Source organism: Mycteria americana, chromosome 16 (assembly GCF_035582795.1).
Source record: "Mycteria americana isolate JAX WOST 10 ecotype Jacksonville Zoo and Gardens chromosome 16, USCA_MyAme_1.0, whole genome shotgun sequence".
NCBI lineage: Eukaryota > Metazoa > Chordata > Aves > Ciconiiformes > Ciconiidae > Mycteria > Mycteria americana.
The window spans coordinates 11,953,848-11,966,367 of NC_134380.1; the positions used below are offsets into that span (position 1 = coordinate 11,953,848).

Below are 12,520 nucleotides of genomic sequence, written 5' to 3' on the forward strand. Positions count from 1 at the left end.
TGTGTAATGAATGTCAGAGTCTGTACTGTTCAGAAAATTGCTCATGATGGCCACAGAGTGAATGTATTCAGATTTGGTGTTACAGAGTTCTGGCATAGGAAATTAAAACAAAAATAAACTTTTTCTTTTATTTCATAGATTTCCAATGAACAAAGAAAACAAATAGCCCCTGGGACCACAAGTGTGTTCTGTAAACTGATGCCACGAGGCAGATATGAGAAAGATGCCTGAACAGAGTGGTTGCTATAGGCCTGTAAATACACAGGGAAATAAGATCAGTTACCAAGGCGCTTGTCAAGAAAGCCCTGAAATGGGGATGAAAAGATTGCAGAAGCGATTTCTCCACAAGGATGGCAGCTGCAATGTGTACTTCAAACACATCTTTGGGGAATGGGAGAGCTACGTAGTGGACATATTTACCACACTGGTGGACATCAAGTGGCGCCATATGTTTGTGATATTCTCATTGTCCTATGTTCTTTCATGGTTGTTCTTTGGACTAGTCTTCTGGCTGATAGCAATCCAACACGGAGATTTATTCAATGATGAAGAAATAACTCCCTGTGTTGCAAATGTCCATAGCTTCACAGGAGCATTCCTATTCTCCCTTGAAACCCAAACAACCATCGGTTATGGTTACCGCTGTGTTACAGAAGAGTGCTCTGTTGCAATCCTCATGGTTATCCTACAGTCAGTATTAAGCTGCATTATTGACACCTTCATAATTGGAGCAGCCTTGGCTAAAATGGCCACAGCTCGAAAAAGAGCTCAAACCATTCGTTTTAGCTACTATGCTGTAGTAGGCTTAAGGGATGACAAATTTTGCCTCATGTGGCGCATTGGTGATTTCCGGCCAAATCACATGGTTGAGGGCTCTGTACGAGCTCAGCTTCTGCGCTACAAGGAAGACAAGGAGGGGAGAATGACGATGGAATACAAGGACTTGAAGTTGCTAAATGATCAGATCATACTTGTTACGCCAGTGACAGTCGTACATGAAATTGATAGTGAGAGCCCCTTGTATGGTCTAGACCGGAAAGCTCTGGCCAAGGACAACTTTGAAATCTTGGTCACATTTGTCTACACAGGTGATTCAACAGGAACTTCACATCAGTCAAGAAGTTCATACGTCCCCAGAGAGATTCTTTGGGGCCATAGGTTTAACGATGTCTTACACGTAAAGAAAAAATACTATAAGGTGGATTGCTTACAGTTTGAAGAAACCACAGAAGTTTATGCTCCTCACTGCAGTGCCATGCAACTGGATCGGAAGGAGCAAGAATGGAACCAAACCGAGAAGACACGGGAAAAAGAAGCAGAGACAGCAGCACTGGAGATCAAGTCATTCAGTACCAACCAAAAGTCATTTAGTGCAGTTGCTCTTATCACCAGCTGTCAAGATCCAGAAGACCCAGTGACAGCTGTCAATCAACCTTCTGGACAAGTTTCTTATCAGAAAGCAGCTGTAACCTTAAGTAGGTTATCAGTAGAGTCCCAAATCTAGCTTTTTACTGCAATTAAAATAATTTCCAACAAATTCTCCCAGCATAGCTTTTAGAATGTAAACAATGAACTCATATGCACAAGTATTCATATTATAAAGCTCGCTGACAGCATGCCCACATTGTAATACATGGCTGAGCTGCTAGAAGAAGCTTCATACTGGTTGGCGTGGGTATCAGTAACAGATTAGCATTGGCACAAGAAAACAGCTTACATTTGGGTTGACTAGACAGCTACTGAGCAAACTTACTGTAAACTTTATTACCCTACAGGGACCCATGTTGGACGTACCCAGAGACAGATAATGATCTAGGCAGGGAACAAAACCAATGTTGTGTGCCCTCTAGGTCAGATTTTTCAAAGCTGCCTAATTTATTTGGAAGGCCAGTTCCCAGTCCCTCTAGGAGGCTCTGAAACTCCGGCACCATCACAACGAACGATTGTGCTTTGGTTACAATTGCACCTCTCTAGCAGTTCAGGTGAAGCCCCCATCCTGGGGTTACACTGGTGAATCTATGGAGCTGTTCTTTGTAGGAGGGAGCGAACTGGCAAGCATAACTGAACTCAGTATTACTGGGTAGCTTTGGAAACCTGCGTACACCCTGCCTAGTCCTGTGGGATCCACAGTGGGATCCTGGAGAGCTTTTCTCATTTCCTAGTCGTGAGCCATTCCCAGAAGTGCCACTCCCTCGGCAGCTTGAGGTATGCGGTATGTCAGCTGGCTTGGGGCTGCATGAAGATTTTGTTACGTGGCTCTGACGGCTAGGAGAGCTGGCCAGACTTGCTCATTTGCACTGTTCAGAAATCAAAATGAGACCTCAAGTTTGAAATAAAAATCAGCAAAATCAGGTTGAGCCTTAGAGAGAAGACCGTGTTTTTAGAGTGAGCTGTGCAATATTTTAAATCAAAACGTCTTTCATTTCAGAATGTCAGCCTTGCTTTTCTTTTGAGTATATTATGCCTCTTTAAAAAGACAAAGATCAATCTGGAGACCAAACAGTGTGATTTTGTCAAAATGAAATATTTTTATTCATCTGAAATGACTGTGTAAAAATGATCCTTCACAGAGAAATGCAACATACTCTGCTGTCAGCTCAATTTGGAAAAAAGGAAAATGTTAAAGTTTTGACGTTGTCTGTGACATGGAAGTTCCATACTCTGCACATCTCTGTAATTATTCAATAAGCAGTATCTCATCATGCTTTTTTCCCCCTGATGATTACGGTTAATTTGCATTGTGTTTAATTATCATGCTGATGTAAAAATAATTATCTCTGAATTTGTGGTTGCCTAAAATGGGATTTATCTCACCTGTCCTCAGCCACCAAGAAATTGCTTCCCTACTGGTCGAGGCTCTCTGTGGTTACTGGAACTGTTCTTCTGTCTTCACAGGGGAGTTCATCCCATCTTACTCTGGCTTTTTAGGGAGCTGAAGGCAATAGGATGTGTTTATCCTGGAAATGTTCATCCCTCTCCATTCATTGTTAAAGGAGATGAGATGACTGTTGTGGAAATGCTGGCTAATTTTAGGCTGTTAAAATTAGGTCTGACGAGTCATTCACATCATCCTGACTAATTAAAAGTTTTTATGAGCTCATCACATTTAATGAAGAAGAATAGCACGCTGAATCTTTTTTCCTGAAATTTATTCCATGTAGTAGTATTGCTGCATTATTTTAATGTATCTTGCATTTCTCTTTTGCTAGCACTTGTCTTTGGATATATGTGATCCCTTTAGGTAAAACCAAGCATATTAACAAGCCTGGGGGGAGGTGGTTATTCTGAAGCTCATTAATTAGCCTGTTTTATATGCCGAATCAGCATCAGCATCCATCTGTAACTGCAGTAGTAACCATCTTATTGTAATCCTGGATTTAAGCACTGGCAGGCATTGGGAAATAGTCTAAAAAAATGGAAAGGAATGTAGGAAAATGTATAAGGGTCTCAATACTTATGTGGTGTTGGAAAAAACACCATCCGGATTGTATAAAATAGAATATAACCTCCAAGACATGTGAAGTAATCCTTCCACACTCCTCTGTCTTTGAAAGATCTTGGCTGGGTCGCTTTATTCGATGTTGGGCACCGCACTTTGGGAAAGACATGGAGGAATTGGAAGAGAATCCGGAGAGCTAGAAAACATGTCAGTGAGGAAGTAGGGAAGTAACTGAAGGTGTTTCACTCCAAAAAAGGGGTTAGGAAACAAAGAAATAGTTCTCAAACACAAAAATTGCAATTTAAGAGAGAGGGATAATCTGTTGTCTGTATCTGGTGGGTAGGACAGGAAATCATGGGCTTAAACTGAAGCCAAAGAGATTGAAGTTAATTAGGAAACGCTGTTGTAAAGACGGTGAAGCACGGACAGATCTGTGGGGTGTGTAAGCTCTGTGGTGGTGGCTTTCGGGAGCCTGTTGGAGAAAACGTCTGTCAGGAGTGATACAGAATGGTCAGCCTTCCCTTGAACTTTCCAACTCTGTTTTTCTGTGATCCTATGATTTTCAGAAAAAAGGGAATGTCTAACATGAAATCTGCTTAACTGGTCACTTTACAAGTACTTACACACGTGTGAGTATTTGCTTAATTACATACATAGAGCTACTCAGAGAGATGAGACACTACTGAGATATGTAATCAAAATCCCCCAAATATCTTCAAAAGGTGCATATTTCAGGTGCTGTTCGTAAAAGTAGTTTCCCTTATGAAGCTGCCAATCTCAGCTGCCTTTCCCTCTCCCAGTTGTGTACTGTGTGAGCCTCTTGCGGTGAAGAGAATTCTTTCCTTGGAATGACTTTCCTGTAAGTGAAAGTACCAGGAGTCTGATTTAGCGTTTTGTCACATGCTTCTTGGTATAGATAGATATAAATACGTGAGCATGTATAGTAATGTATGCTTTGGCATATAAGTCAACCGCTAACTGATGAGGGTCAGGAAGAAACTTCTCTCCTGGGCATGTTAATTCATAACAGGCTACTATACAGTTTCTTCTACTTTTATCTACAGCATCTGATACCAGCCAGTGCTGGAGACAGGATACTGGTTGAACCACTGGTCTCAACCAGTCTGGCTTTTTCTGGGTTTCTCTGTTTGATATTTTAATTTCATTTATCACAGTATAAAAACTATGTATAATAATGTATAGTAAAGCATGCATTGCATTTTTATGAATAAAGACACACAAATAAAGAACATGCCTCTACCACACACCTTGTGAGAGCACATTTTACTTTTCTTCCCTTCAGCCACAGTTTTAAGCTTCCATATCTTATGCTCTAAGAGGTCATGGAAAGATTTATAAGGTGCAGAGTAGTCTTTTGACTTTAGAAGATGCCAAATGACAAGCAAACCCACAAAGTTATAAATACATTCTGTGGAAGCTTCTCAGCATAAACTCCATTTGTTTGGAGGAATGAGCCAAACAAAGCCCCGCTCACAGACATACACACGCCCACTTCTGCATGGCAGTGGCACCCAGAGCTTGCACACTGAACCTGCAACCTCCTCGCCTGATGAAGGATCATCGATAGTGCCAGGTGGGTAAGACAGGAACGGACAGAGGTGTAGAAGAGATGCACAAGCACACAAAATGTGCCGACTCCTTCTGTAACTATCACTCAGGTGGGGCCTGACTGCGCTCTTGGTAGAGCCGGTTCTTACATCCTCCTTGCCTAGGAGAGGACCTAGGAAAGACTCCTGCAGTATACTGGTGTACAGCAGCTTTGGGTAAGTAGGAAGGAGAATCTTCCTCACCCATCTGCTCTTTCTAGATGAGGATGTTTCCCAAGGATTTCCAGTTGGCTTTTTTTTGTTCATCCCCATTGCAGAGCTGAGCAATGCAAAAGCAAGCAAGCCTCTCAGAAACGCAACAAAAGACATAACACATGCATCCTCTCGGCAGAAACACAAACCTAACCCTTGAGTCATCCCTAATGAACGGACGAAAAGTGCCTGCCAGTCCAAAAGTAAGTGCCTGGCTGCATTCTGGGCTGTTCAGTGAGTTGGGAGCTGAAGTGAAACACAAATACCCTCCTGCTCTTCCAGAGCATTGCACGTGCTCCTTGGGTCTTCAGAAAGCCAATACGTTGGGTTCAAGTTCAGCAGCTTTTTCCCAGCCACCAAGAGGCAGCAGTTGGCATTTCTTTCTGCCTCAGCTGGAAGCTGCTCACCCTGTTCCCGTTTTTTTCCACAAAATTTACCAGATGAAGCAAAATTTTAACAACAAAGAGAAAATACAAACCACTTTGCATTGGACTCCTGTATCATGATTATAGCCGCATCTCGGTTATTTTCTCTTGGAAAGTAGCACTATTGTTCTGGGTCAAGATTAGTTTATGTCAAAGGGAATATAATAAGAGATTATTATATAATTTATTTTTCCAGATTTGCCTACCACCATTCATTAAGGCAGCTGGCATTTCCTTCCCCATTATCATGTATCATTTAGTGCATATTTTCTGTGAAGCTGATTTTCAGATGTGGGACATAATATATATCCCTTTGTTTATCCCTTGTTTCTGACACACTGTGCAGGAGGTCTGACTTCAGCGGCCTACCTAACTGGAAGCGTTACGGTTACACAGTTACACTGACTTCAGGAAATAACAGGTACCTTTCAGGGTATCAGAAGTGTTTGTGTGGGAAGAAAACAACTGCTTGTAAGCTTTTTTTAGCTCTTAAATCTTTGCTGGTTTTGAGCTGGGAACCTGCAAACAGAAAGAGTTGGTGTCTCTGTGGTGGGCCTAAGAGGCCCATTTAGGGAAGCATCTGACAACAAATTCACTTCCAAGCAGACAAGAGGAAGCATGACAGAAGTGAAACAAGGATGAAACAAGGAGCACTTACAGTTTTAGTCTGGGCTGAAAAACGTGGATGGGTGTTTTCATGGGGCTTAAAATCACAACATAGGAGCTACTTCCAGAATTTAAAGCTTTTCTGGGGCTCAGTCCCCTGGCTGAGGGGATGATGGGGGAACCATATACACATCAGGCAAAACCGGTATGAAGTTGGATAATTCCTTTTTGGGCTCATGCTGCTCCCTAGAAAGCTAGGATTTTTTGAAGCTGTGATATTGTCGCCTGTCAGTCGACGCCTGCTTCGTGCCCCACAACACAAAGTCACCGAGGACCGTCACAAACGCCCAAGAATTTCCCGGACGCAGATGTATCCCCCAAAGGCTCTGTCTTTGTGGCCCAGCCACTTTGAGACCCCCACCTCGGACGCTACCAGCCACCTCCGACCAGCACCGGGCTCCGGCTGCTCCGGGCCTTCGCCCCCCGCTCACCCGCACTCACCCGCGGCCCCGCCCCGCTCCCGCCGCCCGGGCCGCGCCGCCGCGGGCACTTGGGCGCCACCTGGTGGCAGCCGGCGGAGCGGCCGTGCCGCCCCCGCCCCGCCCCGCCGCGCCGCGCCGCGCCGGGCCCGCCGGCCCCTTCTTCCCCGCGTGCCCCGGCTGGGCCGGCGGAGCTCGCCCCGCTCTGCCGCGCAGGGCGCCGGGTGGCTTCCCGAGAGCGTCTGGTAGGAGAAAAGCGCCGCAAATTCAGAGGAACCCCTGTGCTTCGCCCCCACCTCTGCTTCCAGCCCTCCTTCAGGGGTCAGCTTTGCCGTGTTGCACAGCATCTGAGGATCGCAATGATTTGGGAGGCATGGCACGCTCTCCCCGCCGACGGCTTCCCCGGCCGTTCCTAAATGGCACGTAGAAAGGCGGTGTTAGAACCACGGCATAAGCGGAGAACCTGTTGTCAGCAAATTCCTGGTATTGCCTGACCATCCTAGGCAAACTTGGGACCAGAGGTTAGGGCTTCCTGGAGCTGCCTTCTCAGGCTCAGTAAAATAAATCAAACTCAGAAAGAAAATTATTTTGTTATAAAAATTGATTTGACATGTGCTCCATCCAGCTGATTTATTCTATATCATTCCTCTTTATATATAGAAGCAAAAGCTGAGAGGTTGCTTGATTTGCCAGCTTAGGTATATATAGCCAGGCAAAACTGGCTACACTCCACTAGGAACTTTTCAAATAGGGCAATGATCTATTTGTGGCCAAAGATACTTACTTCAAGAGGTATCAGTGACAAGAAGCAAAAAAGCTGCTTGTTTGTTTGCACCAGGGAACGTGTATGCATGTAGAAAGGCAACGCTAACGTTTATTATGTAAAACTACACACAGAAGGGCTCCAAAATAGAAATGCCTTAATAATTATCTCATATTCAGTGCCATGTCCACTTCTGAACGCACATTTTCCATTGAACAGCTTCGTGCGTTCTCTCACGCATGGGAGTAGCTCCAATTAAACATCTGCTGAACCATCTATATCATCATCCTTCTTCACATCCTTTCTTCAGACTCTCCTTCGCAGCGGCGTGTGTAGGAAGCTCCACAACTGTCAGGCAGCTGGTCTGCTGCGACTACTGGGCATTGTATTTGTTCCTCGTGTTTCCCCATCTTTGATCACAGGGCGTCTCTCAGACTTGCCTGACAGGGGAGGGACTATTTTTGGTCTGATGTTCATTCGGCACGATTTCTGCTTAGTCCAGGTGCCAAAACGAGCTGATGGCCTATATGTGACCGTTGTACAAAACAGCAGTAGAGAGGAGAGGGTCCCAAAGCCTCCGCAATACCACTGCTCTGTACTGTGGCTCGGTGAAATGTCCGTGTTGGGTGTCCTGGTAGAGTTGCCTTTTGGGTGTGTGGCCAATTTTCACATTTTGACTGATAAATACTTCCTTGTAATAGCCATGCCCTAAACGGGGCATGAAAAAGAGGAATTACGCATAAATGGGTAGGTCTCATTTCAGATCTCCAAGTGGAAATCAAAAAAGACCCTGGTGAGTGTACCCAAGGGGAAACCTTCCTTGCCCGCCCAAGTCAAGGGCCTTACTCATGTTAAGTAAATGTGACCCCACCAATTTCAATGGGACAGTTTCCAGAGTGACCTTTGGTAGGATGTGAGTCGGGAAACGAAATTTGGTAAGTACTTCATTGCAGTTCAGGGAATTACTCACTGTATATACTGATTAAAACCTATTTTCTTCAGTGATCACTTTTTCCATAGGCAAAAAATCCACGTTTCTTTTGTCACTTGTTTGATTTGAGAGGGTACAGCAAAGGGCCACTCCTGAGTTGGCAACCGCTCTGTTAGAGGGCACATAACGCTTTGCCTCCCTGGGTCTTCTTTCTCTTTCCTCCCATTTTATCCTTCTTTTTGGAGAAGTGCCAGGCAAAGCCATCAAATACAGTTCTTCACAATCACACAAAACATCAACCCTGCACACCTTTACGCACCACCAGCCACAAGCCGTTTCCCAACACCCTCCGGCAAACCTATGGCTGATAGTACAGGAGACCAAAACCCACAGACCTCCTTTGATATGGTCTGTACCAAAGATGTGGAGGGATGATTTGGAAAACCTCGCGCTGGCATTAGCAATCCTCAGGAAGTTGGGTGCGAAGATCTAGCAGGGAAAATCACAGCAGAGCGGAAGCATCGCGTGTGAGTGTACGTCTGCACGTGTGGATGTGGGACTGAAATAGCTCCCATCGCTTTCCTTACGTTAGCCTTAATAAAAGGGGACGGTGCCTGCCAATCCCATCTCAAGTTTCATCCCTCTGAAATATGTGCACTTTCACCGGCCGTATATTTGGCCCAGGGTAATTACTATAGTGCTAATTTTACCTGAGATGATGGAAGTGCTGGAACAGCCTAACCATATAAAGGGAGGAGACACATACAGCTGATCCAGTCTTCTGGGTCTTTTTTTGAGCAAAGGAAGTCATGACTTTGACTTGTAGATTTGCTCCTTAGGGAGGCTTCTTCTTACAAGAGTTAGCTGAAACACAACTGAGGCTAGAGAAGAGCGAGGTCAAGGATACTTGTGTGCTGGAAAATAAAAGCACTGAGTACTGAAGTAGTAAATTACCTTATACAGATTAAATTACTCAAATAGATCTGCTTCTTTTCTTCCCTCTCCTGTGAGAGAAGCCACTTCCAGACACCAAAAGCACAAAGATGCTTGAAAGTCTTCTATTTCTTTCTGGACCTTCCAAAAAGATTCAAAGTCAATTGACATTTCTAATGAAGATTCAGAACAGACATTTATTCTATCCAAACCGGTTCAGCTTGAAAAAATTACAGTGAAGTATGGTCAGAGGAAAAGCAATTTGCCAGAGCTTGAAGAGTGTGAATAATGCAAAGCAAACAGCTCTCTGCAGCATTCACTTGTGCTTTCAAATATGCTCACCTTAATTGTGCACCCATCCTGGCTTCACTGGTAGTTCTGGTGACCAGCATCGTGGATGGTGATTAAGGAAAGATGAGCTGCTTGGTGATCTCTAACTGCTGTAAACTTGGAGGATTGCTTGTTTTTTCTTTTTTTAACAAAAGACCCAGAAATGATTGGCATTGTTGGCACTCGATCCTAAGCACTGGAGTCACCCCACAGGAAAGATGAACAAAGCCAGCCCGTTGTGCTCTGGTCTGGTCTGTTCTGCAAAGGTTTTTTATGTCACCTTTGCTGTCAGAGAGCACAAGCACCTTCCAGTACTGTAACAAGCGGCATGACGAGCCTCTGTTCATTCTCTTTATCTCTTTGTCTCTCTCGCTTGCTCTCTCACTCTTTACTCTTTGCCACTGATTGCCTCTACATGTGATCTCTGCCCTTTGTCAAATCAAGATAGTCAGAACCTGGGTGCTGAATGTTCCCTCTGCCTGAGCCCGTTACCGATGGCCTCGGTAGGCATTTGGCTCCCAAGTTAAGTGTGTACTTAGATTAAAGTGAAATATGTATCAAAGCGCTGCTCTGAATAAAGGTGGTTTTCTGGTCTGAGGCATCCGAGGAGGAATGTGGCCTTCTTGTAATCAGCCTGTCTTCTTCGTGAGCTACGGACCGGCGGCATGTTTCTGCAAATCACTTTACGCCAACAACAAACTGCAGAAAATGCTAACTCGTGCCAGCCCCGTCTGCAGGCAGGGAAGGGACTGGCAGTGAGCCCTGCCCCCTCCCAGGCAGCCTGCTCCCTGCAGCACCCATTCGCCTGCGTGAAGAGCAAGCACAGCCCCGGGAAACCTCCGGGGCCGGGGACCTGCCATGCCACCGGTGGGCCATGATGTCACCAGGACTCACAGTCACCGTGGGCTGCAGCAATGTCGACATTTCACGACTTTCCATGCTGACTTTTTAATACTTGATGGGAAATGGCACAATCCTTTCCCCTCCAGTCTCTGTCACAAGGTTGCTTAAGAGGGTTTGGGCATTAGCTCAAATAATATCAGAGGATCAAAGCCAACTTTTGAAGTATTAGAGAGATTACAAAGAAACGCATGGCTCATGCCTTCTGAGGTGCAACACTTCCTAGTGCAAAAGAGGGGAGAGCCTCCTTCCGCGGCCATCTTTCCCTCTGTCTGTGCATCTTGATCAGGTCAAACCAGAGCACAGGACATGCAGTTTGGCCCAAATTTTAATGCAGGATGCCCAAGGGTGGGTGAGGAATCCTTCTTCCCCTGGGCGTCTGCATATAAATGAAAGGCAGAATTTAGCCTGGAGGCACAAAATGGCATCAGAAAAGCAAATAAGCGGCACAAGATCATGATAGCAGAAGAAAGGAAGCTGTGGCATTTACTTGCTGAAGATTATTTCCCCTCTGACGAAAGATTTTTCAAATGACAGAGGTGTTTTAGTGGGTGGGCCTTGGAGGGCTGGTCCAAATAATCAGTCAAAAACAATATCAGGAAGTTTAACCAGCAATTTGAGCTCGGTTTGGTTTTACTCATCTGTTCAATTTTAGTTTTGAGGGAAATTTAGAAAAGTGCCAGCTAATTTAATTTGTCTACCTCCTTCCCAGCCACGCAGGAGTTGCAAGCGGGGCTGAACTGCCATTTTGTGCCAGCGATCTACTCCTCTGATTGCCCAGGCGACGTGTCTCCTGGCCAGGCTCTCCTTGCGCAGCGTGGCTTCCTGACCGGGGAAGTGCAGGCGCGGGGGAGAAGAGATGCTGTGGTGGCTGTGAAAGGTCCCCAGGCTCTCCCGTTCAAGGTGGGACTGCTCTACACCACCTCCAGCAGCTCAAGGACCCTCTCTGGTGCACCTGCAGACCCGGTACAGGAATTTCTGCCTTCAATCAGAGCTGACAGTGCTTTGAAAGTGCCAGCACAAACACACGTACAATCACCCAGTCTCCTATCAGGGAGGGGTCTGCACCCCTGCCATCGAGATGGAAGTTCACATTTGATGTGAATAGGCACAGTGTTGGGTCCTCAGGAAACTTCAGCTTGTTTTCTGCTGTGTTTTTCCTTCCACAATGGCCAATGATCTAACTGTCTGGTTTTAGCAAAGTTTATTTGCATTCCAGGAGAGAAAATAAACTCTGATATTGTCATTTACGTTGTGGCCATGGACTCCAGGCAAATTCTTAGATTCTGGTACAAACTGATAGAAAACACTGAGGACATTTGCATCTAAGCTAATATACTAAAATAAAAAGCGTGAGAAAGTAAGGAGAGAAGTGGTTTATGCAGTGTCAACGCAAATCAGATGCTTCTGAGTTTATAAAAGCAGTTTTCACTAGAGTGGATACACTGATAGGTAATAAAGTACAGTGATAATAAATGATCATCAGCAGAAATGCAATATGCACATTGCAATGCAGGAAAACCATGTAGGGTTTTAACAGAGGTTCTCTGAGTCACTTCTGGGTATAGTGTTCTGCTGTTGGAAGCAGGTTTCATTGTGTACCCACATATTTCAAATCACCTTTCTCTCAGGAACTGGCAAACGTCACCTGAGAAAGCGAAGCTGCCCAACTTGAATCACTTTGGTGAACCAAGTTGTGTAATACAAGTGGGTCAGGAGGAGAGCTCAGAAAAGGCATGTACTTTGCATTAATTTTGCTTAGAAAAGACGAAAGGTTTCTAGCTCTTTCTATTGCAATTGACTTTTTATTCTTCCTTGCCACTCCCTTTCCCACTGGAAATTTTCCACATCTCTGCACACACACCGTGACAAAGGCCGAAGCAGATCTCTGCTT

The 12,520-nt window shown here is 45.0% G+C and overlaps 1 protein-coding gene across 1 annotated transcript; it reads left to right on the forward strand.

The window, feature by feature from the left end:
• The first annotated feature begins 214 nt into the window (after window positions 1-214).
• Window positions 215-1,504, forward strand: KCNJ16 (potassium inwardly rectifying channel subfamily J member 16). The gene has a single exon (XM_075518771.1). It carries the CDS (start codon window positions 215-217, stop codon window positions 1,502-1,504), a length of 1,290 nt encoding a protein of 429 aa, XP_075374886.1.
• Window positions 1,505-12,520: the final 11,016 nt, after the last annotated feature.

What these genes read in the sequence shown, in the direction of transcription:
- KCNJ16 (XM_075518771.1), top strand. Translation starts at nt 215, where the DNA reads ATGAGAAAGATGCCTGAACAGAGTGGTTGCTATAGGCCTGTAAATACA.